The sequence below is a fragment of the Crinia signifera genome, chromosome 8 (genome assembly GCF_055691185.1).
Source record: "Crinia signifera chromosome 8, ASM5569118v1, whole genome shotgun sequence".
NCBI classification, from domain to species: domain Eukaryota; kingdom Metazoa; phylum Chordata; class Amphibia; order Anura; family Myobatrachidae; genus Crinia; species Crinia signifera.
Window position 1 is genome coordinate 7,911,534 of NC_139224.1, and position 27,507 is coordinate 7,939,040.

Here is a 27,507-nt window from a genome sequence, read left to right on the forward strand (position 1 = left end):
GTGATCAGGGAGGCCTCTGACGTCAGCACCAGCCCCAACCCACCAGGATCTTCACTCAGCCACCGCACAGACAGGGTATGGGGGAACCAATCAATGATCACAGAGGCCTCTGACGTCAGCACCAGCCCCAATCCACCAGGATCTTCACTCAGCCACCGCACAGACAGGGGATGGGGGAACCAATCAATGATCAGGGAGGCCTTCTGACTTCAACACCAGCCCCGATCCACAAGGATCTTCACTCAGCCACCGCACAGACAGGGGATGGGGGAACCAATCAATGATCAGGGAGGCCTTCTGACTTCAACACCAGCCCCGATCCACCAGGATCTTCACTCAGCCACCACACAAACAGGGGATGGGGGAACCAATCAGTGATCAGGGAGGCCTTCTGATGTCAGCACCAGCCCCGATCCACCAGGATCTTCACTCAGGGGATGGGGGAACCAATCAATGATCAGGGAGGCCTTCTGACGTCAGCACCAGCCCCGATCCACCAGGATCTTCACTCAGCCACCACACAGACAGGGGATGGGGGAACCAATCAATGGTCAGTAGATGGCAATGGATTTGCAGGAAATCCGATATGGGTGGCATTTTACGTTGGTGGGGTAGCGTTTACCTGATTGCTGAGCTCCGAGGATTCTACCAATCAGCTTCTACCTACCATTTTATAGGTCGGAAGGTGATTGGTTGCTAAGGGTGATGATGTTTGCATTATTAGGAGAACAAGTTGTTTGGCAATCAATGAAAGGTGAGAGCGTTGGAAACAAATAGGCTTTTTTTTTTACAAATGATTTAATAAATAAAAATACATTTCATCCCGCTAGTTGTTGGTGTGAGCGTGCGCTGTCCTCGCCGTCACTGGCCGGTCTCTTCTATAGGCTTCCGGCAATACGGGCAGCAGTTGTGCTGCAGGACCAGAAGCTCGTAGTCTTCTGTGTGGAACATCTGTCAGGAGAGACACGGCAGGGACGGTGGTCAGGAGGGGACATGGGGAACGGAGTAGCGTCTTGGGCGCTTAGGGAGTCTGATTGTGATGGGGGTAGGATGCCATTATAGAGGTCAGGGCTCTGTATTATAAACCATATTACTGATCTTCCCTTCACAGCACTAATATACCTCAGGTACGTATAAACTCCTGTCAGTTACCTCACGACACGCTAGGCCTCTCGCCAGCTCTGCGTCGCTCAGTCTTACTGTCCAACGGAGCATTACTAGTGGTTACAGTGTACATCGGTGTATTACTAGCGGTTACAGTGTCCATCGGTGTATTACTAGCGGTTACAGTGTCCATCCCTGTATTACTAGTGGTTACAGTGCCCATCCGTGTATTACTGGCGGTTACGGTGTCCATCAGTGTATTAGTAGCGGTTACAGTGTACATCAGTGTATTACTAGCGGTTACAGTGTCCATCGGTGCATTACTAGCGGTTACAGTGTCCATCGGTGTATTACTATTGGTTATAGTGTCCATCAGTGTATTAGTAGCGGTTACAGTGTCCATCAGTGTATTACTAGTGGTTACAGTGTCCATCTGTGTATTACTAGCGGTTACAGTGTCCATCTGTGTATTACTAGCGGTTACAGTGTCCATCAGTGTATTATTAGCGGTTACAGCGTCCATCGGTGTATTACTATTGGTTACAGTGTCCATCGGTGTATTACTATTGGTTACCGTGTCCATCAGTGTATCAGTAGCGGTTACAGTGTCCATCGGTGTATTACTAGCGGTTACAGTGTCCATCGGTGTATTACTAGCGGTTACAGTGTCCATCGGTGTATTATTATTGGTTACAGTGTCCATCGGTGTATTACTAGCGGTTACAGCATCCATCGGTGTATTACTAGCGGTTACAGCGTCCATCGGTGTATTACTAGCGGTTACAGCGTCCATCGGTGTATTACTAGCGGTTACAGTGTCCATCAGTGTATTACTGGTGGTTACAGTGTACATCAGTGTATTACTATTGGTTACAGTGTCCATCGGTGTATTACTAGCGGTTACAGCGTCCATCGGTGTATTACTGGCGGTTACAGTGTCCATCGGTGTATTACTAGTGGTTACAGTGTCCATCGGTGTATTACTAGCGGTTACAGCGTCCATCAGTGTATTACTAGCGGTTACAGCGTCCATCGGTGTATTACTAGCGGTTACAGTGTCCATCGGTGTATTACTAGCGGTTACAGTGTCCATCGGTGTATTACTAGTGGTTACAGTGTCCATCAGTGTATTACTAGCGGTTACAGTGTCCATCGGTGTATTACTAGTGGTTACAGTGCCCATCCGTGTATTACTGGCGGTTACGGTGTCCATCAGTGTATTAGTAGCGGTTACAGTGTACATCAGTGTATTACTAGCGGTTACAGTGTCCATCGGTGCATTACTAGCGGTTACAGTGTCCATCCCTGTATTACTAGTGGTTACAGTGCCCATCCGTGTATTACTGGCGGTTACGGTGTACATCAGTGTATTACTAGCGGTTACAGTGTCCATCGGTGCATTACTAGCGGTTACAGTGTCCATCCCTGTATTACTAGTGGTTACAGTGCCCATCCGTGTATTACTGGCGGTTACGGTGTCCATCAGTGTATTAGTAGCGGTTACAGTGTACATCAGTGTATTACTAGCGGTTACAGTGTCCATCGGTGCATTACTAGCGGTTACAGTGTCCATCGGTGTATTACTATTGGTTATAGTGTCCATCAGTGTATTAGTAGCGGTTACAGTGTCCATCAGTGTATTACTAGTGGTTACAGTGTCCATCTGTGTATTACTAGCGGTTACAGTGTCCATCTGTGTATTACTAGCGGTTACAGTGTCCATCAGTGTATTATTAGCGGTTACAGCGTCCATCGGTGTATTACTATTGGTTACAGTGTCCATCGGTGTATTACTATTGGTTACCGTGTCCATCAGTGTATCAGTAGCGGTTACAGTGTCCATCGGTGTATTACTAGCGGTTACAGTGTCCATCGGTGTATTACTAGCGGTTACAGTGTCCATCGGTGTATTATTATTGGTTACAGTGTCCATCGGTGTATTACTAGCGGTTACAGCATCCATCAGTGTATTACTAGCGGTTACAGCGTCCATCGGTGTATTACTAGCGGTTACAGCGTCCATCGGTGTATTACTAGCGGTTACAGTGTCCATCAGTGTATTACTGGTGGTTACAGTGTACATCAGTGTATTACTATTGGTTACAGTGTCCATCGGTGTATTACTAGCGGTTACAGTGTCCATCGGTGTATTACTATTGGTTATAGTGTCCATCAGTGTATTAGTAGCGGTTACAGTGTCCATCAGTGTATTACTAGTGGTTACAGTGTCCATCTGTGTATTACTAGCGGTTACAGTGTCCATCTGTGTATTACTAGCGGTTACAGTGTCCATCAGTGTATTATTAGCGGTTACAGCGTCCATCGGTGTATTACTATTGGTTACAGTGTCCATCGGTGTATTACTATTGGTTACCGTGTCCATCAGTGTATCAGTAGCGGTTACAGTGTCCATCGGTGTATTACTAGCGGTTACAGTGTCCATCGGTGTATTACTAGCGGTTACAGTGTCCATCGGTGTATTATTATTGGTTACAGTGTCCATCGGTGTATAACTAGCGGTTACAGCATCCATCGGTGTATTACTAGCGGTTACAGCGTCCATCGGTGTATTACTAGCGGTTACAGCGTCCATCGGTGTATTACTAGCGGTTACAGTGTCCATCAGTGTATTACTGGTGGTTACAGTGTACATCAGTGTATTACTATTGGTTACAGTGTCCATCGGTGTATTACTAGCGGTTACAGCGTCCATCGGTGTATTACTGGCGGTTACAGTGTCCATCGGTGTATTACTAGTGGTTACAGTGTCCATCGGTGTATTACTAGCGGTTACAGCGTCCATCAGTGTATTACTAGCGGTTACAGCGTCCATCGGTGTATTACTAGCGGTTACAGTGTCCATCGGTGTATTACTAGCGGTTACAGTGTCCATCGGTGTATTACTAGTGGTTACAGTGTCCATCAGTGTATTACTAGCGGTTACAGTGTCCATCGGTGTATTACTAGTGGTTACAGTGCCCATCCGTGTATTACTGGCGGTTACGGTGTCCATCAGTGTATTAGTAGCGGTTACAGTGTACATCAGTGTATTACTAGCGGTTACAGTGTCCATCGGTGCATTACTAGCGGTTACAGTGTCCATCCCTGTATTACTAGTGGTTACAGTGCCCATCCGTGTATTACTGGCGGTTACGGTGTACATCAGTGTATTACTAGCGGTTACAGTGTCCATCGGTGCATTACTAGCGGTTACAGTGTCCATCCCTGTATTACTAGTGGTTACAGTGCCCATCCGTGTATTACTGGCGGTTACGGTGTCCATCAGTGTATTAGTAGCGGTTACAGTGTACATCAGTGTATTACTAGCGGTTACAGTGTCCATCGGTGCATTACTAGCGGTTACAGTGTCCATCGGTGTATTACTATTGGTTATAGTGTCCATCAGTGTATTAGTAGCGGTTACAGTGTCCATCAGTGTATTACTAGTGGTTACAGTGTCCATCTGTGTATTACTAGCGGTTACAGTGTCCATCTGTGTATTACTAGCGGTTACAGTGTCCATCAGTGTATTATTAGCGGTTACAGCGTCCATCGGTGTATTACTATTGGTTACAGTGTCCATCGGTGTATTACTATTGGTTACAGTGTCCATCGGTGTATTACTAGCGGTTACAGCGTCCATCGGTGTATTACTGGCGGTTACAGTGTCCATCGGTGTATTACTAGTGGTTACAGTGCCCATCCGTGTATTACTGGCGGTTACGGTGTCCATCAGTGTATTAGTAGCGGTTACAGTGTACATCAGTGTATTACTAGCGGTTACAGTGTCCATCGGTGCATTACTAGCGGTTACAGTGTCCATCGGTGTATTACTATTGGTTATAGTGTCCATCAGTGTATTAGTAGCGGTTACAGTGTCCATCAGTGTATTACTAGTGGTTACAGTGTCCATCTGTGTATTACTAGCGGTTACAGTGTCCATCTGTGTATTACTAGCGGTTACAGTGTCCATCAGTGTATTATTAGCGGTTACAGCGTCCATCGGTGTATTACTATTGGTTACAGTGTCCATCGGTGTATTACTATTGGTTACCGTGTCCATCAGTGTATCAGTAGCGGTTACAGTGTCCATCGGTGTATTACTAGCGGTTACAGTGTCCATCGGTGTATTACTAGCGGTTACAGTGTCCATCGGTGTATTATTATTGGTTACAGTGTCCATCGGTGTATTACTAGCGGTTACAGCATCCATCGGTGTATTACTAGCGGTTACAGCGTCCATCGGTGTATTACTAGCGGTTACAGCGTCCATCGGTGTATTACTAGCGGTTACAGTGTCCATCAGTGTATTACTGGTGGTTACAGTGTACATCAGTGTATTACTATTGGTTACAGTGTCCATCGGTGTATTACTAGCGGTTACAGCGTCCATCGGTGTATTACTGGCGGTTACAGTGTCCATCGGTGTATTACTAGTGGTTACAGTGTCCATCGGTGTATTACTAGCGGTTACAGCGTCCATCAGTGTATTACTAGCGGTTACAGCGTCCATCGGTGTATTACTAGCGGTTACAGTGTCCATCGGTGTATTACTAGCGGTTACAGTGTCCATCGGTGTATTACTAGTGGTTACAGTGTCCATCAGTGTATTACTAGCGGTTACATTGTCCATCGGTGTATTACTAGTGGTTACAGTGTCCATCGGTGTATTACTAGTGGTTACAGTGTCCATCAGTGTATTACTAGCGGTTACAGTGTCCATCAGTGTATTACTAGCGGTTACAGCGTCCATCAGTGTATTACTAGCGGTTACAGTGTCCATCAGTGTATTACTAGCGGTTACAGCGTCCATCAGTGTATTACTATTGGTTACAGTGTCCATCGGTGTATTATTAGCGGTTACAGTGTCCATCGGTGTATTACTATTGGTTACAATGTCCATCGGTGTATTACTGGCTGTTACAGCGTCCATCAGTGTATTAGTAGCGGTTACGGTGTCCATCAGTGTATTACTAGCGGTTACAGTGTCCATCAGTGTATTACTAGCGGTTACAGTGTCCATCATTGTATTAATAGCGGTTACAGTGTCCATCAGTGTATTACTAGCGGTTACAGCGTCCATCAGTGTATTACTAGCGGTTACAGCGTCCATCAGTGTATTACTAGCGGTTACAGTGTCCATCGGTGTATTACTAGCGGTTACAGCGTCCATCAGTGTATTACTAGCGGTTACAGCGTCCATCAGTGTATTACTAGCGGTTACAGCGTCCATCAGTGTATTACTAGCGGTTACAGTGTCCATCAGTGTATTGCTATTGGTTACAGTGTCCATCAGTGTATTGCTATTGGTTACAGTGTCCATCAGTGTATTAGTAGCGGTTACAGTGTCCATCGGTGTATTACTAGTGGTTACAGCATCCATCAGTGTATTAGTAGCGGTTACAGTGTCCATCGGTGTATTACTAGCGGTTACAGTGTCCAGCGGTGTATTACTAGCGGTTACAGTGTCCATCAGTGTATTACTAGCGGTTACAGTGTCTATCCCTGTATTACTAGCGGTTACAATGTCCATCCGTGTATTACTATTGGTTACAGTGTCCATCAGTGTATTACTAGCGGTTACAGCATCCATCGGTGTATTACTAGCGGTTACAGTGTCCATCAGTGTATCAGTAGCGGTTACAGCGTCCATCAGTGTATTACTAGTGGTTACAGTGTCCATCAGTGTATTACTAGTGGTTACAGCGTCCATCAGTGTATTACTAGTGGTTACAGTGTCCATCAGTGTATTACTAGCGGTTACAGCGTCCATCAGTGTATTACTAGTGGTTACAGCATCCATCGGTGTATTACTAGCGGTTACAGTGTCCATCGGTGTATTACTGGTGGTTACAGTGTACATCAGTGTATTACTAGTGGTTACAGCATCCATCAGTGTATTACTAGCGGTTACAGCGTCCATCAGTGTATTACTAGCGGTTACAGTGTCCATCGGTGTATTACTAGCGGTTACAGTGTCCATCGGTGTATTAATAGCGGTTACAGTGTTCATTAGTGTATTACTAGTGGTTACAGTGTCCATCAGTGTATTACTGGCGGTTACAGTGTCCATCGGCGTATTACTAGTGGTTACAGTGTCCATCGGTGTATTACTAGTGGTTACAGCATCCATCGGCGTATTACTAGTGGTTACAGTGTCCATCAGTGTATTACTAGTGGTTACAGCATCCATCGGCGTATTACTAGTGGTTACAGTGTCCATCAGTGTATTACTAGTGGTTACAGTGTCCATCAGTGTATTACTAGCGGTTACAGTGTCCATCGGTGTATTACTAGTGGTTACAGTGTCCATCGGTGTATTACTAGTGGTTACAGTGTCCATCAGTGTATTACTAGTGGTTACAGCATCCATCGGCGTATTACTAGTGGTTACAGTGTCCATCAGTGTATTACTAGCGGTTACAGTGTCCATCAGTGTATTACTAGCGGTTACAGTGTCCATCAGTGTATTACTAGCGGTTACAGTGTCCATCGGTGTATTACTAGTGGTTACAGTGTCCATCAGTGTATTACTAGCGGTTACAGTGTCCATCAGTGTATTACTAGCGGTTACAGCGTCCATCTGTGTATTACTAGCGGTTACAGTGTCCATCGGTGTATTACTAGCGGTTACAGCATCCATCGGTGTATTACTGGTGGTTACAGTGTCCATCAGTGTATTACTAGCGGTTACAGTGTCCATCAGTGTATTACTAGCGGTTACAGTGTCCATCGGTGTATTACTAGCGGTTACAGTGTCCATCGGTGTATTACTAGCGGTTACAGTGTCCATCAGTGTATTAGTAGCGGTTACAGTGTCCATCGGTGTATTACTAGCGGTTACAGTGTCCATCGGTGTATTACTAGCGGTTACAGCGTCCATCTGTGTATTACTAGCGGTTACAGTGTCCATCGGTGTATTACTAGCGGTTACAGCATCCATCGGTGTATTACTGGTGGTTACAGTGTCCATCGGTGTATTACTATTGGTTACAGTGTTGATATCACTGACCTATAACTTTCGGTGTGTATGTGCCATATAATTTGCCTGCTCTAACGCTATTGATCATGGAGTGTACGTCTATGGGGGTTTAGACTTTGTAGAAATACAGCACCCCACACACAATCTACATTGGGGACACTTTCCCCCAGGGGCCCTTGTCCAGAACCAGGCCACACCCCTTTCCAAATTTGTACCGGTTTCTGCTCTTCAGATGTTGGATGGTAAGACAGAAGAGCAGGGCACAGCATGGCCTTCCGCCAGCCCCGACCCTGTTATGTGCAAGCGCTTTTCAGGGATGTTAAGTCAGTCCTAGAACAGTAAGCACTGTAATGGGTCGCAGTGATATAACGCCATGTCCTGATTGGGTTCTACTCTGTGCATACAATACGGCCAGCACAGAGGATGAGACTCACTGGGGCTGTGACCTAATCAGGTACAGGAAGGGGGAGGGGTTTCTGCAGTGAAAGAAGTTATGGTACCGGGAGACCAGGTGTCCCACGAGGACACGCCTGACACCCTGACCGATGTCCCGGACGATACACACCTGGAAACAGGACTGGCACATGGTGATGGAGACGTCAGGGAGGACGGATCGGTAGTACTGCCACTTCAGAGGCTTCGGCCAGCGTTTCACCATGACGTCCCTCCGACTCATCGACCTTAGGACCGAGCGAGACACAACCACGGGGACGAACTCGGAGCCCCCTTGCTGCACGCCAATGGAGGAGAGAAGGAGGTCATAGGTCAGACATATTCTGTGTACAAATGAACCATAGAACTATCTGTTTCCAAAGGGTTTGGTTCATAGAGTCGACAATGTCTAGGTCGGTTCCAAAAGGGTGACATGCACAATTGTCCGTACCTGTGTCGGCAGTGTATCCACCTCTGCCACTGGCCACAGAATATCCACATTCAGAAGATAACAGGCAACTTACCTCAAAGCTAAACTTGGCGGAGAACGGGTCCCCATCCATGATCACGTCTTCCTCGTCCAGCCTCAGAGTTTGGGTGTCTTAGAGATATTAAGGCTAAGAAACCATGTAGAGCTGCAATGTACGGTAATTTATATGGGATACAATACAGATGACGGACGGTGAGGATGTCGGCAGTCAGAATAACAATGCCGGCTTAACGCAATTTCCAGGTCATGGAAACAAATCTATTGTTCCCGGGGCAGCTCTACTCCAAGCTGCCCCAGGGCATATATCTGCAGGGTGCAGTTGTCAGTGCTTTTTTTGTATTGGCTGCTGTTTTAGTTGCCCCGATAGCTTGGTGGAAGTCTATCCCGTCTCCAACCACATTACCTTCATACATCACTATTCCCCGTTCTAGTACCGAAAGCCTACAGTAAGGATACCAGAAGAGGACATTTCCTGCCACCTGTCTCTACCGGGGGTGCTTCTCGGAGCTTCCAGGTCAATAAGGGACATGGCCTCTTCATCGGTAATCCCTTCTTCCAGGTAAAACTCTACCAGAGACAGCACATCTGCAGTTGGGTGAGATAGAGAGGTAGAGGAAGCAAGACCGGATTGTCGGATGGAACGTAGCAAGGACGACAGAGAAATCAACAAAATATTAAGCAAACAATTGATCCAATAGTGTTTTTTTTATATTTCAAGATAATTGGGGACTAGATGGCAGTGTTGCAGCGCACAGATCCCTTAGAGGCATATTCAATCCCGGGACGTCCCGACAGCTGTGACCCTGTCCCGTTCTCGGCCTGTTCCACTGATAATTGGCAGGCGGGATTCAATGTCCCGCTTGCTGAGTGTCGAAAATGGGGCGTGGCTGCGAGAAACATCTGTGGTTCGTCGAGATCCGGCCGTGAGCTCAATAATCCACGGCCGTTCTCGGCAAAACAAGTCTGGCCCGTTCTGCCGAGATGCCTATTTCCCCCGTCGGAAATAGTGGCGGGGGAATGAATACCCCCCCTTAGTGTCACTCCCCAAAGTAAGTGACATGGCAGCTGCTAATCACAGTTATAGCATATGTCATAACCAGCTGGGCGGGAATGGCAATGTCACCGGTCTCTGCAGCCAGTATATTTATTATTTATTAACAGTTTCTTATATAGCACACACATATTCCGCAGCGCTGTACAGAGAATATTTAAACAGTCACATCAGTCCCTGCCCCAGTGGAGCTTACACTCCATATTCCCTACCACATATACACACACACAGACATTCTAGGGTTAATTTGTGGGGAGCCAATTAACCTACCAGTATATTTTTGGATTGTGGGAGGAAACCGGAGTACCTGGGGGAAACCCACACAAGTACGGGGAGAATATACAAACTCCACACATAGGGCCTTATTCTGCTTGGTGCAGACCGTTCTGAATTCTTTCGGAGGGCACTTTTAAGCCATCTGCGCATGCGTAGGCAACACAATGCGCAACGTAGTGTCTCCGCACTCGCCAATACCGTCTAGAAATGTGCACCGAACTTCCTCTGGAAATATGGGCGTCATGTGGGCGTACACAGGGGTGCGGTTTCAAAGTGGGCAAAACTGGGAGTAAATCTGGGTGTACACGTGGGAGTGCATGAACAGTGGTAGGCGTGCATTCGGACAGGACACCGACTGCAAGCGAAATATGCAGAGTCCATAAGCAAGTTTCAGTTTTCGGAGAGTACTGGTTCATGCGCTAGGCATTCGGTTCGCCCAATTAGTATGGCCGCACCTGAAGCACTCTCAGCTGACCACAATACAATCCACTCCTCTACTCATTAGTGATTAATTACACTCTTTTCACAGGTTCAATTGGAACCACTAAGACAGGTAAAGGGGCAACAATGAAGTAATACCACTTAACATGATGTAAGGGTTAATCTAAAGTGCAAGTAATGTGTTTAATTATCAATCAGGAATTAATTGATTACATTTAAAATGAATCTATGTGTTATGAGGTTGCCTACTTGGATAAGTGTGTCATGTTGCAGAAGCATGAGTTCCGAATAGATTACTGAGGATCCGTTCGGACGCTGTAAGACCGTGCAGAATCTTTGTGTTCCCACCGCACACGTACAGTTGGATGCAGTCCGAAGACACTCCCTCTTCTTAGCCAGTCCGTCCGAAGGGATGCGGACGACCTGTGGGCGTGTGTTCTTACAATGTCCTCCGTGCGTGGCGTTCGGTCATTTCCAAAAGAAGACGGAACGGACCGCAATAACCAGAATAAGGCCCATAGTGCGAATTAAACCCATGACCTCAGTGCTGTGAGGCAGTAATGCTAACCATTACACTGTCCGTGCTGCCCGGTATACAGGCGGCTCATCTGTACAAACATCCAAATGCGCTGCAGGGCCGATCAATAATGTCTGTGCGAACGACACTGGGGGTTATTCAGACCCAATCGCACGGCTGCTTCTTTGCAAAGGCCTGCGATCAGGTGTGCACCAGCCAGCCAGAGTGAAATCCCGCCCTGACGTCGCACGCCTTCCCATCAAACCTCCGTGCACGCCTGCGTTTTCCCTGACCCTCCCAGATAATGGCCGGTTACCACCCCCAAGTGCCGACTTCTCTGTCAATGCTGCCTCATTCAAGCGTTCGTGTTTAGATGACCTGCAAAGCTGCAAATTGTAACCAGAATGAGGGCCCACATACGATGAAAAAAGTAGCAGGATTTTGTGGCAGGATAGCCGTCCGCATGCGCAGTTTATCAACTATCGCCATCGTGCAATCAGGTCTGAATGACCCCAATTGTTCAAAGACATATGACGTGTACACTGATTTGTTCGGGATCCTCAATACAACGATATATCGATCAGCGTGTGCCCAGCATAAGGAACGTATTATAGATTATATTAATATCCCTTAGGGCCGATTTGCCTGGTTCTTCATATGTTGTGACATTGGGTCTTATTCAGGTCTATTCGTCCAGACTCCTTCGCTCACAAGAGGTCCGATGCAGTGGCGTAACTATGCCTCCGCAGCCCCCGCCGTGGCGGCGCAGAGTAACTATGGGTGCCGGGGGGGGGGCTGCGGTGCTATAGTTACCCGCTGCACTGCTGCCCGGCCGCATCTGCGGGCACTGCCCCGTCACTTGCTCCCGGCGCCGGCTCCTGCTGATAATGAAAACTGACACTTAGAAACTGCCCCCGTATTGCAGTCAGTTTTGGCAGCCATTTTCTAAGAGTCACTTTTCATTATCAGCCGGCGCCGGGAGACTGGACGGGACAGTGACCGCAGATGCGGCTCTGTCAGGTATGGGCATGGGGAGGGGCGACGAGGGGAGGGAGAGAGAGAGGGGGAGGGGGGCGCCGAAAAAGTTTGGCGGGGGGGGGGCGCAAAATATAGTTACGCCACTGGTCCGATGGTGTGCGTCTGCGCATGTACAGACGCCTGGTGTGCGCGGCCACGGTGAGCAGGGTGTTCGCCGGGTGCGCGCACTCAAGTGTGCGGGCGTGGGGCCGGGCCATTTGCATATATGAATGCCCAGAGTTTCATGGGTGTTCCCATCAGAACACGTGGCGTTCTCATGCAAATTCACCGATGACGCAGATGCGGGGGGGGGGGGGGGGGGGCGGCCAGCTGACATCCCGGATGGTCGCCGACCATCGATTAATGTGGGTGGATCCCGCTAGGCTGCGATTGGATATTACTGTGTAACAGCTATTCGCAGGCCCTGCGATGGAATCGCCCTTACAAATGGGTGGCGCTCAGGCGGGGTGGACTCGCAAAGCTGCGAGTTTTCTGTCTTGCGAATCAAATGGAACCCCCCCCCCCATTGTTTTGTGTCTCATTGTTGGTGACGTTGTTTCAGTAACCAGCTATTTAAGCTGATTAATCGTATTGATGACGGTCCGTCCTCCTGTCATTGATTCAGCGCAGAACCACAATCATATTGCAAGAATGAAGGAAGTTACTAATGAAGCCTGGAGTAGCAGCGTTCCACTACCTGCGTGAATTCTGCACAACGCAGACCGGCCGGAGAAGAGGAACCTTGAGTCCAGCCATTAAAGTCACATATAATACCTTACTGGATAAACCTCAAATCAGCTTCTGAGGTGAGAGGTAATCTGTCCCTTCAGCATCGCAGTGCTGAGTGTGATTACAGGGGATGAGGAGGGCACTGCAGACAAACGTATCGCAACTGATTAGGGTATCCGCTCCCTGGGTCCACAGTGACTAGGTAGACACCTAAAAATGGTCGACAAACCATAGGCTGACATTGACAGAAGCTTAAGGTTTACATGGACATAGACACTCAAAAGGTTTTCTTTTTTTTTTTTTTTGTTTAGACCGACTTGGTTCATACTTTACTATCCACGTGAGCATAGGGCGAGAATATAACAGCGCGCAGACAGTACAGCAAGTATGTGGGCGATACCCAAAGTGCGCCGAGCGCAGCAGTAACAAAGTCAGGCACTGAGCCCAAGCTGCACGCTAACGTCCACGTGATCAAATCTACACATTGACACACAAAACCCATGTTGACCATTTCCACGTCATTTTTTGGTCTATATTGACCTTGTGTCTGTTGAACTTATGGTGTTGACCAGAACGGTAGTGCACATAGAGGTATATTTACCACGCAGCCGGTTTTTGGCAGAGGTTTGGCAATCCGCCGATTTACAAAGACCAAAACTGCCTCAAAAACGCAGAGAAAGTGCACTATAAAGTGGAATGGAACAGAACTGAATATCAATCCACCAGCCATGGCCTAGAGCAGGGGTGGCCAAACCTGTCCTCAAGATCTACCACCAGGTCATGTGTCTCAGGCAACCTGAGGGTCTATAGTAGGAATGATGCAGCAGGATTGAAAATGTGACAGTTAGTAATGACTGCAGCTGTGCACCAGCTAGGTGGTCTGGGAAATGTGACAGTTAGTAATGACTACACCTGTGCAGCAGCTAGGTGGTCTGGGAAATGTGACAGTTAGTAATGACTACACCTGTGCAGCAGCTAGGTGATCTGGGAAATGTGACAGTTAGTAATGACTACACCTGTGCAGCAGCTAGGTGGTCTGGGAAATGTGACAGTTAGTAATGACTACAGCTGTGTCCTAGCTAGGTGGTCTGGGGAATGTAACAGTCAGTAATGACTACACCTGTGCACCAGCTAGGTGACCTTGGAAATGTGACAGTAATGACTACACCTGTGCACCAGCTTGGGGACCTGGTAAATGTGACAGTAATGACTACAAATGTGCACCAGCTAGGTGACCTAGGAAATGTGACAGTAATGACTACACCTGTGCACCAGCTAGGTGACCTAGGAAATGTGAGAGTAATGACTACACCTGTGCACCAGCTTGGGGGTCTGGGAAATGTGGCAGTTGAAAAAACACAAAAAAAGACAGTCTCACACAAACACACACACACAATAAATAGCTACACCCAGGCAGTTAGAACATAAATAATGGTGATTCTAGATTGAGCAGTACATGTACATTAGCTGTGGGAGAGATAGCCTATATATTAATAACGGTGAGGCAATAACAGTCATACAAGTAACAGAACAGTGCTTAGTCTATCCTATATAATATAAATATAAGGACAGGTTGGGATTGAGGGTCTGTTGCACAATTATTTTTAATATGTTGCGTGGCCCCCTGTCAGGTGGTCTAGAACATGTGGTAACTAGTTTGCAGGGGTGTGCTACCACTGGACAAAGATTAATGACAATTGGATTAGGAAAGAAAAGGTTTGTCACTAGGTGGACCATCCAGTGACAAACCATTTCTTTTCTAAACCAATTAATAGAAGTTTAATGCTGCTCCTCATCTCTATGGGGGGAATTCAAGTGCTTTGCATGCTGACGGCCACTAGATGGAGCAAATCAAGTTTTGCTTCCTTCCTTCGCTGACATTACTGATATTCTGTTATGGTATTTTGACGAACTGGTAACTAATATGCTAATAATGAGTCTACACCAGTGTTTTTCAACCACTGTGCCGTGGCACACCAGTGTGCCTTGAGCAGTTCTCAAGTGTGCCCCAGATCTAGAGATGTCCAAACAGTTCACAGCCACCACCAGTTCAAGTGTTCTTTACTGGACTCTTCTTTACATGTAAAGGGCCAATGTATTTTATTTGTTTTTTTTATATGGCGGCCAATAGTTTTTTTTTTTCCTGTGGGGGCCGCTGTCTTTTGCCCTGTGGGGATCTCATGGTGTGCCTTAACAATTTTAAAATCTTGTTTAGTGCGCCACAAGGTAAAAAGGTTGAAAATCACTGGTCTAGACTGTACATTAGCTGTCAGGAAAGAAATCCTATATGACACCTTGGGGAAAGCTGGTATATTAATCATAAGAGCCGGTATTAATAACGAGCACCTTTATTAGTCATGAGAGCCGGTATTAATAATGGGAGCCTATACAGTTGTGCTCATAAGTTACATACCCTAGAATTTCGGAATTTAGCAGAGAATATGAATGATAACTCACACACTTTTCTGTCACTCGTGGTTAGTGGTTGGGTGAAGCCATTTATTGTCACACAACTGTGTTTATTCTTTTTAAATCATAATGACAACAGAAACTTTGTTTGTGAGTTATCATTCATATTCTCTGACAAATGGCCAGAAAATGACCAATTCTGCTAGGGTATGTAAACTTATGAGCACAATTATATATGAATAATAACGAGAGCCGGTATTAATAATGAGATTGTGCCTATTAATACTGGGAGCCTGTATATTAGTACTGGGAGCCTGCGTACTGGGGAGGGTTATCCTGAGCCAGCACAGTAACATCAGCAGCGCTATTTATAGATGTAAGTGACAGGCAATCACCTAACTGGCTGGTAAACACTGTTGTGCGATTAGTGGGGGATTAAGCCATTGTCCTGTAATCACTGCTGTGGCTGCAGACTGCACTACTTCCCTGCATCTCAAGCTGGCCATACATCTACAGATCGATTGTCAGATTGGGCTGGTTGGAACAAAATCCTGGTAACGGATGAGAGCAAATGACAGTTGACAATTTGCTTTGAAATTCTGGAAAACTGCCAAAAACTGTAATTCAGATATTACCAGGTTTTTGTTCCAACCAGCCCAATCTGACAATCGATTTGTAGATTTATGGCCACCTTTACAGTACAGATACAGGCTGGCCACCACCATTCCCAGACTCGCACTGCTTAAGTACAATATTGGGGTCTCAGATCGCACCGTACCAACATGATAGAAACCTTATGTTAATCATACGCTGGGTATGTTAAATAACAGGCGAGACATGGAGCAGGATTTAGAAGTCTGAAAGTAATTGAGATAATGTTGTACTTATTGGGAATGACAGTCATGCTGTGAATGCCGCCACTGAAGGGCACTGCTACTTGCTCATACGCTGACATGCGCTTTAGCCTGGGGTAACGGATTCAGTATTGAATCCCGGCGGTCAGGATCCCGGTGTTCAGAATCCTGACGCCGGAATCCCGACAGCCGAAATGCCGACAAGGGGGGGACGTGGATCGCCCCCCCTTGCGGGCTCGCCACACTAATTTATTCTCCCTCCAGGGGTGTCGTGGACACCCACGGAGGGAGAATGTGTCGGCATTTCGGCGGTCGGGATTCCGGCGTCGGGATTCTGAACGCCGGGATCCCGACCGCTGGGATTGTAACTGCATCCCGGGGTAACATGTAGAGTGAGTAAAGTCTCAGTGAAGTTTAAAAGAAGAACTGTTTCCCCACCGACGTTCGTTTCCCCGCCTTAGATAAACATTGCTTGCAGCTTTTCGACACCTGCGACATCGCAACTCTTACAAAAAACGCACGTAGGCCTTTTTCTTATTCCGATGCGGTGATGCTATTTTCTGCTTGGCTGCGAGCTTGAAGGTTAAACCATCATGTTGTATGAGAAATGCATTCGACGCGCTGCAAAATGACAGATGCGGCAGAACACAAACCTACAAAAACAGTCTATTTTTCATCTAGCGTCGCACAAACGGCCTCCAGGCTTCCATTGGAATATAAATCTGCGAGCGAATGAGCCCTTTAATGGCTAATTACAGAGAACAATGGATCACGCTCAGCCGCTGGCTAGATGTAAATACAATGTCGAATCTATCTTAAGATCTGTCACGGTGGGTTTACACATATTTGTGACTGTTACAAGACGTCTTTTTATATGGTTCAGCGGCTTTTTAAAGAAAAACATATAAGGATGGGTTATTTACTCTGGGATAGTCTGCGGAACATATGGACGTGGTTTTCTCTGCATATTTGTAGTTACAGATTTGTATACATGGCTTGTGGGGGATTGTGGCGTTTCGCTTCAAACAGATCTGGTTTATTAACGCCCGCCAGAGAGAGAGAGAGAAATTTGTCTACAATGCACTACAATGGTTGGATGAAATTAGAAACAAGGGCCTAATTCATGATCATTCGGCGTTGGGACGGGCGGTGTCTCCTGCGATGTTTGCAGCAATCCTTTGGCAATTCACTCGCAGTTTTGCATGAGGCGTTTTGTCTTTCTGTCTAGACAATGGCTTTTTTTACTTATTGTCCAATGCTAGTTTTCTCATTAGAGACCCGTGCTGAATTAGGCCCAATAACCACTGCATACAGTATACAAACATGAATATATACATATACAGGTAACGGGGGAGTGACAAAAAATAAATAAAACACAGATGTGTCGCAACTATTTTAGGGGAAACCAGAAGCTGCAGCTTTTGAAGCAGCTTTACTGGCGCCAGCGGCACTCTACGGCTTTAATGGCGCCAGCGGCGACGGGCACTCTGAGCCACCGTAGAGGTCTAAATACGCTGACCAATGTTCGCTCAATCCTGCATCTTTATACGCAAGTGGCAGAGGGCGCTCTGTACAAAAGATGGCAGCTGCGATATTTGTGAATGTTTTTAGATCCGCTGAGTATGATGACACAGCAGCAATGGGGGTCACGTCTGAGTCAGGCCCTTAGTTATCCGCTCCTGCGTGCCACTGTCTGCAGTGCTGTGTGTTACATGTACACTCTTCATAGTGTCTACAGTGCTGTACATAACATAGTCCCCTCTCAGTGCCTGCAGTGCTGTGTGTTACCCTGTCCCCTCTCAGTTCCTGCAGTGCTGTGCGTTACACTGTCCCCTCTCAGTGCCTGTTGTGTGTTACACTGTCCCCTCTCAGTGCCTGAGGTGCGTTACACTGTCCCCTCTCAGTGCCTGCAGTGATGTGTGTTACATGTACACTGTTCATAGTGTCTACAGTGACTGTTCATAGTGTCTACAGTGCTGTACATAACACTGTCCCATCTCAGTGCCTGCAGTGCTGTGTACTACACTATTCCCTCTCAGTGCCTGCAGTGCTGTGTGTTACACTGTCTACTTTCAGTACCTGCAGTGCTGTCATTACACTGTCCCCTCTCAGTGCCTGCAGTGCTGTGCATTACACTGTCCCCTCTCAGTGCCTGCAGTGCTGTGCGTTACACTGTCCGCTCTCAGTGCCTGCTGTGTGTTACATTGTCCCCTCTCGGTACCTGCAGTGCTGTGTGTTACACTGTCCCATCTCAGTGCCTGCAGTGCTGTGTATTACACTGTCCCCCTCCGCGCCTGCAGTGCTGTGTATTACACGGTCCCCTCTCAGTGCCTGCTGTGTGTTACATTGTCCCCTCTCGGTACCTGCAGTGCTGTGTGTTACACTGTCCCCTCTCAGTGCCTGCAGTGCTGTGTGTTACACTGTCCCCTCTCAGTGCCTGCAGTGCTGTGTGTTATACTGTCCCCTCTCAGTGCCTGCAGTGCTGTGTGTTACACTGTCCCCTCTCAGTGCCTGCAGTGCTGTGTGTTACACTGTCCCCTCTCAGTGCCTGCAGTGCTGTGTGTTACACTGTCCCCTCTCAGTGCCTGCTGTGTGTTACACTGCCCCCTCTCAGTGCCTGCTGTGTGTTACACTGCCCCCCTCTCAGTGCCTGCAGTGCTGTGTGTTACACTGTCTCCCCGCGGTGCCTGCAGTGCTGTGTGTTACACTGTCCCTCTCAGTACCTGCAGTGCTGTGCATTACACGGTCCCCTCTCAGTGCCTGCAGTGCTGTGCATTACACTGTCCCCTCTCAGTGCCTGCAGTGCTGTGCATTACACTGTCCCCTCTCAGTGCCTGCTGTGTGTTACACTGTCCCCTCTCAGTGCCTGCTGTGTGTTACACTGTCCCCTCTCAGTGCCTGCTGTGTGTTACACTGTCCCCTCTCAGTGCCTGCAGTGCTGTGTGTTACACTGTCTCCTCTCAGTGTCTGCAGTGCTGTGCATTACACTGTCCCCTCTCAGTGCCTGTTGTGTGTTACACTGCCCCCTCTCAGTGCCTGCTGTGTGTTACACTGCCCCCCTCTCAGTGCCTGCAGTGCTGTGTGTTACACTGTCTCCCCGCGGTGCCTGCAGTGCTGTGTGTTACACTGTCCCTCTCAGTACCTGCAGTGCTGTGCATTACACGGTCCCCTCTCAGTGCCTGCAGTGCTGTGCATTACACTGTCCCCTCTCAGTGCCTGCAGTGCTGTGCATTACACTGTCCCCTCTCAGTGCCTGCTGTGTGTTACACTGTCCCCTCTCAGTGCCTGCTGTGTGTTACACTGTCCCCTCTCAGTGCCTGCAGTGCTGTGTGTTACACTGTCTCCTCTCAGTGTCTGCAGTGCTGTGCATTACACTGTCCCCTCTCAGTGCCTGTTGTGTGTTACACTGTCCCCTCTCAGTGCCTGCTGTGTATTATACTGTCCCCCTCAGTGCCTGCAGTGCTGTGTGTTACACTGTCTCCTCTCAGTACCTGCAGTGCTGTGCATTACACTGTCCCCTCAGTGCCTGCTGTGCTGTGTGTAATACTGTCCCCTCTCAGTGCCTGCAGTGCTGTGTGTTACACTGTCCCCTCTCAGTGCCTGCAGTGCTGTGTGTTACACTGTCTCCTCTCAGTGCCTGCTGTGTGTTACCCTGTCCCCTCTCAGTGCCTGCTGTGTGTTATACTGTCCCCTCTCAGTGCCTGCAGTGTGTTACACTGTCCCCTCTCAGTGCCTGCTGTGTGTTACACTGTCCCCTCTCAGTGCCTGCAGTGCTGTGTGTTACACTGTATCCTCTCAGTGCCTGCTGTGTGTTACACTGTCCCCTCTCAGTGCTAGTCCTAGTCCTGCCCTCAGCTGCACTCACCATACGAGGAGGCAGAGAAGACAAAGTGCTGCCGGCAGTTGATGCAGACGTTTCCCAGGTTGTTGAGGAATGGATTGTTGGTGGAACATCTGTAACACATGGGGACCAGCTCCTGCAGGAATAAAGGGATAGGGTTACATGCTGGGTGTCCTGTTAACACCCAGAAAGATGTATTGTTACTTACAGCTATCCCCCCCCCCCGCCCCACGCCGTAACCTACACAGTTGGAGCCTGCACAGTGCATGACAATGTGAATGGAGCACGGATTCTGCAAGACACATGTACCGCTCATGGGGAAAGAGATGTGAGATGCACACACATGTACCTACCGTTATCTTATGGGGAAGGAGATGTGAGGTGCACACACATGTACCTACCGTTATCTCATGGGGAAGGAGATGTAAGGTGCACACACATGTACCTACCATTACCTCATGGGGAAGGAGATGCGTGGTGCACACACATGTACCTACCGTTACCTCATGGGGAAGGAGAAGCGAGGAGCACACACATGTACCTACAGTTACCTCATGGGGAAGGAGATGTGAGGTGCACACACATGTACCTACCGTTACCTCATGGGGAAGGAGATGTGAGGTGCACACACATGTACCTACCATCACCTCATGGGGAAGGAGATGTGAGGTGCACAAACATGTACCTACCATTACCTCATGGGGAAGGAGATGTGAGGTGCACACACATGTACCTACCATTACCTCATGGGGAAGGAGATGTGAGGTGCACAAACATGTACCTACAATTACCTCAGGAGAACGGTTAGCTAGCATCCTGTGTGCGCACAGCATTCCCCTCCCTCCATCTAGCTGGCATCCTGCGTGCACACTGCATTCCCCTCCCTCCATGTAGCTGGCATCCTGCGTGCGCACTGCATTCCCCTCCATCTAGCTGGTATCCTGCATGCACACTGCATTCCCCTCCCTCCATCTAGCTGGCATCCTGCATGCGCACTGCATTCCCCTCCCTCCATCTAGCTGGTATCCTGCGTGCGCACTGCATTCCCCTCCCTCCATCTAGCTGGCATCCTGCATGCGCACTGCATTCCCCTCCCTCCATCTAGCTGGCATCCTGAATGCGCACTGCATTCCCCTCCCTCCATCTAGCTGGTATCCTGCGTGCGCACTGCCTTCCCCTCCCTCCATCTAGCTGGTATCCTGCGTGCGCACTGCATTCCCCTCCCTCCATCTAGCTGGTATCCTGCGTGCGCACTGCATTCCCTTACCTCTATCGGGTATCTCTGAATGATGTAAGCTGCAATATTCCTCCATCAGTCTCTACCAGGTCTGTGGTGCTATAACGTTGTTCAGGTCAACGCACCACGGAGTGGTCTTCCGCTAACACTCCTGGGCCATCGCCACATTAGCCACTGACTGTACACTGTGACACATTAGCATCCTAACATGCCAATGATGGCGAACCAATAACTTCTAACTGGGCCCATAAGGAACGTTTATACCAGATCACACAGGCAGGGTCAGACGGGCCGTCTACAATGCTGCAGGAAACGGTGAGGAAGTGCCCAGCTGGCGGCATGTCCAGGGGGCATCACTTCCTATCCTGCCACAGGGTATGGGGGGGAACACAGGGAATGACTTTGCTGTTCTGCCAACTGAGTTCTAAAACACTTGCCTGGCACTGGCCAAGGACTGAGGGGTTGTTACCTATGTAATGTATCTCAGGAATGACAGCAGGGTGAAGGCGCATTCTGATCTCGTTAACCCTATGCGTTTCTTTATGTTCTTAGCATTAATGATACAATGTATCATGTTCCAATCAACGTTCCAGATCTTATGCTGCCCACACATGTGCGATTGCATTCAATTTGATCTCGGGTTCGATTTCCCTTGAAGCTTACCATTCGATAAATCGCATGAATAAAGCATTTTAGTGCATTCGATTTTGCATTGGATAATGCGATTTATCTAATGCACCGTTCGATAAAAAAGGGTGGGTGGAAGAGGAGGGGCCAGGAAGTGACCAGAACTATTCAAGAATCGCACGTCGCCGTTTAGAAAAATTGCATGCGCACAAAACAGCATTCGATCGCACATACAATTCCAGAAATATTATGTGCAGTACATATGACCAGAGACGCGACATTTGAGCGGCGTGCCCGCGCATCGCGTCGAATGGTACACATTTTGTGCATACAATCATCCGATTTGGCCAACTAGGGCGGCCATCTGAACTACAAATCCCAGAACACCCATCGCTGTCAGGCCACAGATCCCGGGTGACCCAGTCATGCCCTGCGCGGAGTAACGCACCATACTGCATATTTAGTTGCCGACATGGCCACTTGTGACTCCAGAGCTATTTATTAGAGGACGGGAACCTCGGTATAAATGGGACTTGGCAGCCAGCAATGACACTGATGCCCTGAATGTAACGTTACTACGAGACGCGGCTGCGCTGCCAATATTCCAGGACTATTAATGACCTTGGAAGGCTTGTGTGTAATCCTTTGGCAGCTGGGAGCACTTAGCAGAACCAGATGTGCACTTCTCAGGGGGGAAGTTAACCCCCTCCCTGCTGCAGCATAATTAGATAATGATTTATTTGAGGTGTGCTCCAGATCCCCAGCAGTTTATTTTGCTAACGGAGGCCCAGATGACAGTGTTTATGTTCGCATTAAACAAGCCTTCCAACATAATAAAACCTGGGCGCGCGCTTCCGCTGCGCAGGAATCACGCTCGCTCTGATTTTAATTAAGTAGATAGATGGTTATATAGTGGGAGTCACGTGTAAGCTTGGCTGGAAGTACGGGAGGTGCAGCGAGAATGTTCTTACTCCCAGCTCATCGGTGTGTCGCTCAATGGGGCTGATTCAGTAGTGATCGCTCCCCAGCATATTCGCTCCGGGGACTGATTGTTCCGCTCTGCGCATGCATATCAGCAAATGTACACATGTACAGGGCTGCGTTCACACAGCGGAATTAGGCGTATACAGGCCTAATATACATCATAATACTCCATGGTTGCAGCCATCTCCCGAGCGGAGGCAACCAGTGACACTGCAAACTCATACGACATGCCTTCACTTTATGATAAACCACGGGGCGCTCTGATCACTGGAAGTTATGATATATCCATAATATAATATATAATCCAACTGTTTGACCATAGACGAGTATTCTGCCCCCGTGTGGTGAAATCAGTAAGTACGTTTCTAAAGATCACTATGAACAGTAGACTCTTCAGGACACTGACAGTGTCATGGTTCGCTAGCATGGCCTGCAGGAGTCTATAGCCGCTGTGCCCCCCAATACAGCACATGAGACCCTCATGCCCATATCTATACCCTATGCATTACACAGAATAAGCGTGACAACGTAGCCTGCGCACAGTTATCGGATGCCATCGTCACGTATCGAGTCAGGCACCATAAAGTTCTTATATTCAGTGGAAGCCGCCATTCTGAGTTGTGCGCAGAAATGCAACCTATCACATCACTAGGGACCAGCGGCATCACTACCTAGGCTTGTGGCACCTCTGGCTCCGTGTTGATGCCCTGCATTCTCCTACACCGGCTGCCTCAGATGTGTCACTGATTGGTACCTTGTACCGTGAACATTCACTTGTGACAAACGGGATCACATCCGAGCCCTTACCTCACTGTCATGGAAAGGCTTCGACCGGATGGTGACCATGCCCAGCTCAATGGACTCCTGGAATTTGCTGGGTATCCGGAGGCCCTGGAGCCTCTCGTACACATGTCGGGCCAGTTTATAAGCGCCCAGCGCCTTGCTCTGCTTTGCCAATGTGTACAACGTGTTTCTGATGTTGCGTGTTAAGCATATAACCTACAGAGTACATGGAGTACACAGTATTATGCAACGTGGGTGTGGTATAACACCACGACAGTCTGGATTCCGCCGTTAGAATCCCGACTACCTGGAGAGCAGGGGGAGCGCACCAGAGCCCTGGCACAGTAGCTTGCTGCTCTCGCTGCGCTATATTGTTCTCCCCCCCCCCCCCCAGGGAAAATAACCACTGCCCATGTGTCGGGCTTTTAGCAGTCAGGATTCCGACGTCGGGGTAATGACTGTCGGAATCCCGACCGCCGGTGAGTCCTCCAGCACCCTGCACGGTAATACTTACAGTAGTCACCAGTCTGTCTGATGGGAGTCCAAACCCTAAACCCAATGCTACCGCTCGGATCACATGGGCCTATTACTGACCACGCCCTCCGATGATCCCGCCCCCGCACTTCCCCGGTGGTCAGCCATTGGCAGAAGGATACACTTTAGATATGCCCAGAGGACTCTCTTTGTTCAGGCTGTGCAGCAGGAATCTGGCGATATTAAACAGCGCCTCCGGCAGGTGAGAGCTGAAGGGTTCGTCCTGAAATAAAGGTGCAGCTAGGATGATGATGAATGCAGAAAAAGTGGTATCAGGACATCAAAGGAGCGGGCGCTTCCCAATATAGTGGCCTAGCAGCGGTTACCATAAAACTGGGGTGTCAATCCCAAACATAAAGTGGTGTGAACCGGTGCAACTGCGCTAAAACATCATCAGCCCAGTGATATACAGAAATCACAAGGTCTCCCATTCCGGTGGCCATTGGGGGTGGAGTCACACATTTCCACCACCTGCAGGAGTAGGGGTACACCACCGCCCCCTGCTGGCCACCGCAGTGAAAGACATGGTGACCATGCAAGGTCCCCCTGGTACATATTGTATTGATCACTCTATGCCCCACTTGGATACTAAAGCATGAAAAAACACCTTTTAAAAAAACAAAAAACATGAAAAACTCATGTCAACCTTTTCCATCTCAAACTATTTCATGTGTCAACCTAGTGACTGTCGATTTAGTGCTTGTAGACTTAATGACAGCATCCCATTCATATGATCTGGTCCTGGACAGGGTGTCTGGGCACACAGATTGGAAGCACTGATCTAGACCTGAGCAATCACTCACTGTGTATCTCTGGATGGAGTGGTAGGCATGGTACAGCTGGGCCAGGTGCTGGAAGTAGTGGAACTTCTGTAACATGACTTCCTGCTTCTGCTCGTTATCTGCAGGATGAATAATCACCGTCTCATTAACACAACATGAAGCTTCCTGCCCAAGCTGGAGATACTGGTGTCAGCCAGATCAGGTGTGAGGCTGAGAGATACTCCGTACACATCGAATCTATGTGCACACCATTCTGGTCCGTGGTTTCTAACATGCGTCGGATACTGTGTGGCATGTTGCACGTTGAATACATTTGCGGATGGTCACGGCCTATTCTGTGCGCACACAGAGATACGTCCGATTTCAGTCGGATCCCGAAACCAAAGACGGGGATGGTGGAAAATGCTGATGACAGAGATGGGGGCAGCTATCCAAAACACAGGGCTGGGAATGGTTGCACATCAGCAAAAGAATTTTGGGGAAAGGGCACAGCGCGCCCTCAGCACGACTCTGGGATGAGACTGCGTGCCCTCAGCAAAAGTCTGGGAGGAGACTGCGCGCCCTCAGCAAAAGTCTGGGAGGAGACTGCACGCCCTCAGCAAAAGTCTGGGAGGAGACTGCGCGCCCTCAGCAAAAGTCTGGGAGGAGACTGCGCGCCCTCAGCAAAAGTCTGGGAGGAGACTGCGCGCCCTCAGCACAACTCTGGGATGAGACTGCGCACCCTCAGCAAAAGTCTGGGAGGAGACTGCGCGCCCTCAGCAAAAGTCTGGGAGGAGACTGCGCGCCCTCAGCAAAAGTCTGGGAGGAGACTGCGCGCCCTCAGCAAAAGTCTGGGAGGAGACTGCGCGCCCTCAGCAAAAGTCTGGGAGGAGACTGCGCGCCCTCAGCAAAAGTCTGGGAGGAGACTGCGCGCCCTCAGCAAAAGTCTGGGAGCAGACTGCGCGCCCTCTGCAAAAGTCTGGGAGGAGACTGCACGCCCTCGGCAAAAGTCTGGGAGGAGACTGCGCGCCCTCAGCAAAAGTCTGGGAGGAGACTGCACGCCCTCGGCAAAAGTCTGGGAGGAGACTGCGCGCCCTCAACAGAAATTTGCGGTATGACTTTGTGTCCTCAGACTCTACTGCTGGCTGGGACACGAGATATAAGCACACACTGTAGGTGGAGTAATAGCTGGAAGTTCGGGCTGATTGGCAGTTTGTTACCAGTAAGTTTCACTGCTCGTCATTCACAGTTTCCATTGCTGGGAACACTACAAGCTGGCTGCAGATCTGACTGATCTATGAGGACACGATCTGCCCAGAAATGCCGAGATCATTGACTTAACGCCAAGACGAGCACACACATTGTATAGGACTCACCTTGTGCAATATCGAGGCACTGCATGGAAAGCATCCAGTAATAATAGGCAGCGTCATGAAACCTGCTCTCTACCACGGCATTATGGGTAAGCTGCTCCAGCACCCGGACCGCCTCGTCTTCTTGGCCAGCTTTGTGGAAGGCTAGGACAGAAAAGGAGATGGTCAGAGCTGTGCGGGGACACCAGCGAATTATTCTGCAATTACACCTGGAAGATCATCATCGGCGTTATGTTACAATTACTGACCCTTCTGGGCTTCTTCAAAGCGGTCATTCTCTGCCAGCCACTGCGCGTAGGGAACATAGACCTCGTCCTTATATTCCGGGTATTTCTCAGCCAGAACAAAGGCCTGAGTGATGATAGGAAGGATTAGCAGCAGAAACGTTTCCAGCTTACGGTGCAGCATTGCGGTTACGATCGAATCATATAGGGCTGGTCAATCATCCAGCGTATGCCAGTGATGTGATGTTTGTCGTTCATAGACATATGATGGCAGCGGTGTAGCGCAGTTGATGGGCGATACATCGAAAGATATATTGGCACATCATGCTGCGTGTACAGGTGATCCGCCACCCATCACAAGCAAGCGATCGACAGAGCAACTGGGTGGGCACATGTAAGTACCTGCCCAGTTGTGTCATCGGTCACGACAACAGATCCGGCAGCGGGCATGCAGAACACACTGCCCAATCCGTCTGCAGAACCGTACAGGACAATTACAAATTTAATACAGGGGCCATCGCTCACCTCATCCCAATGTTGCGTCTCCACGTGTAACAAGACCAGCGCTCTCAGATCCCCGATCTTCATGTACGTTTCGGCGGCGTAGCCATGGTGATGCAGCTTCTTGAAATAATATGCGCACTTTAATAGCGGCTCCCGCTCTGCTTTGTCCAGCTTCCGCGCTATGTCAATCAGCCTGCAGGGGAAATATGGGCAGTGACGGACAGCTATAAGGATGGTAACAGACAACCAATCAGATTTATCTAGTACATTCTAAAAACCGATATCCACACCTGATTGGTTACAATGGGAAACTTCTCCTTCAGCAATTACCTTTCAT

The 27,507-nt window shown here is 48.7% G+C and overlaps 1 protein-coding gene across 1 annotated transcript; it reads right to left on the minus strand.

Moving 5' to 3' along the window:
* Positions 1-785: 785 nt before the first annotated feature.
* LOC146026912 (intraflagellar transport protein 122 homolog) lies at positions 786-27,507 on the minus strand. Its single transcript, XM_083157960.1, has 12 exons — positions 27,501-27,507; positions 27,192-27,394; positions 26,691-26,793; positions 26,446-26,586; positions 25,112-25,209; positions 24,431-24,531; positions 23,799-23,964; positions 20,168-20,279; positions 9,465-9,593; positions 9,043-9,119; positions 8,652-8,816; positions 786-951 (listed from the first exon to the last, which is right to left on the minus strand). The coding sequence occupies exons 1-12, from the start codon at positions 27,505-27,507 to the stop codon at positions 862-864; spliced, it is 1,392 nt and encodes a 463-aa protein (XP_083014086.1). The 3' UTR covers positions 786-861.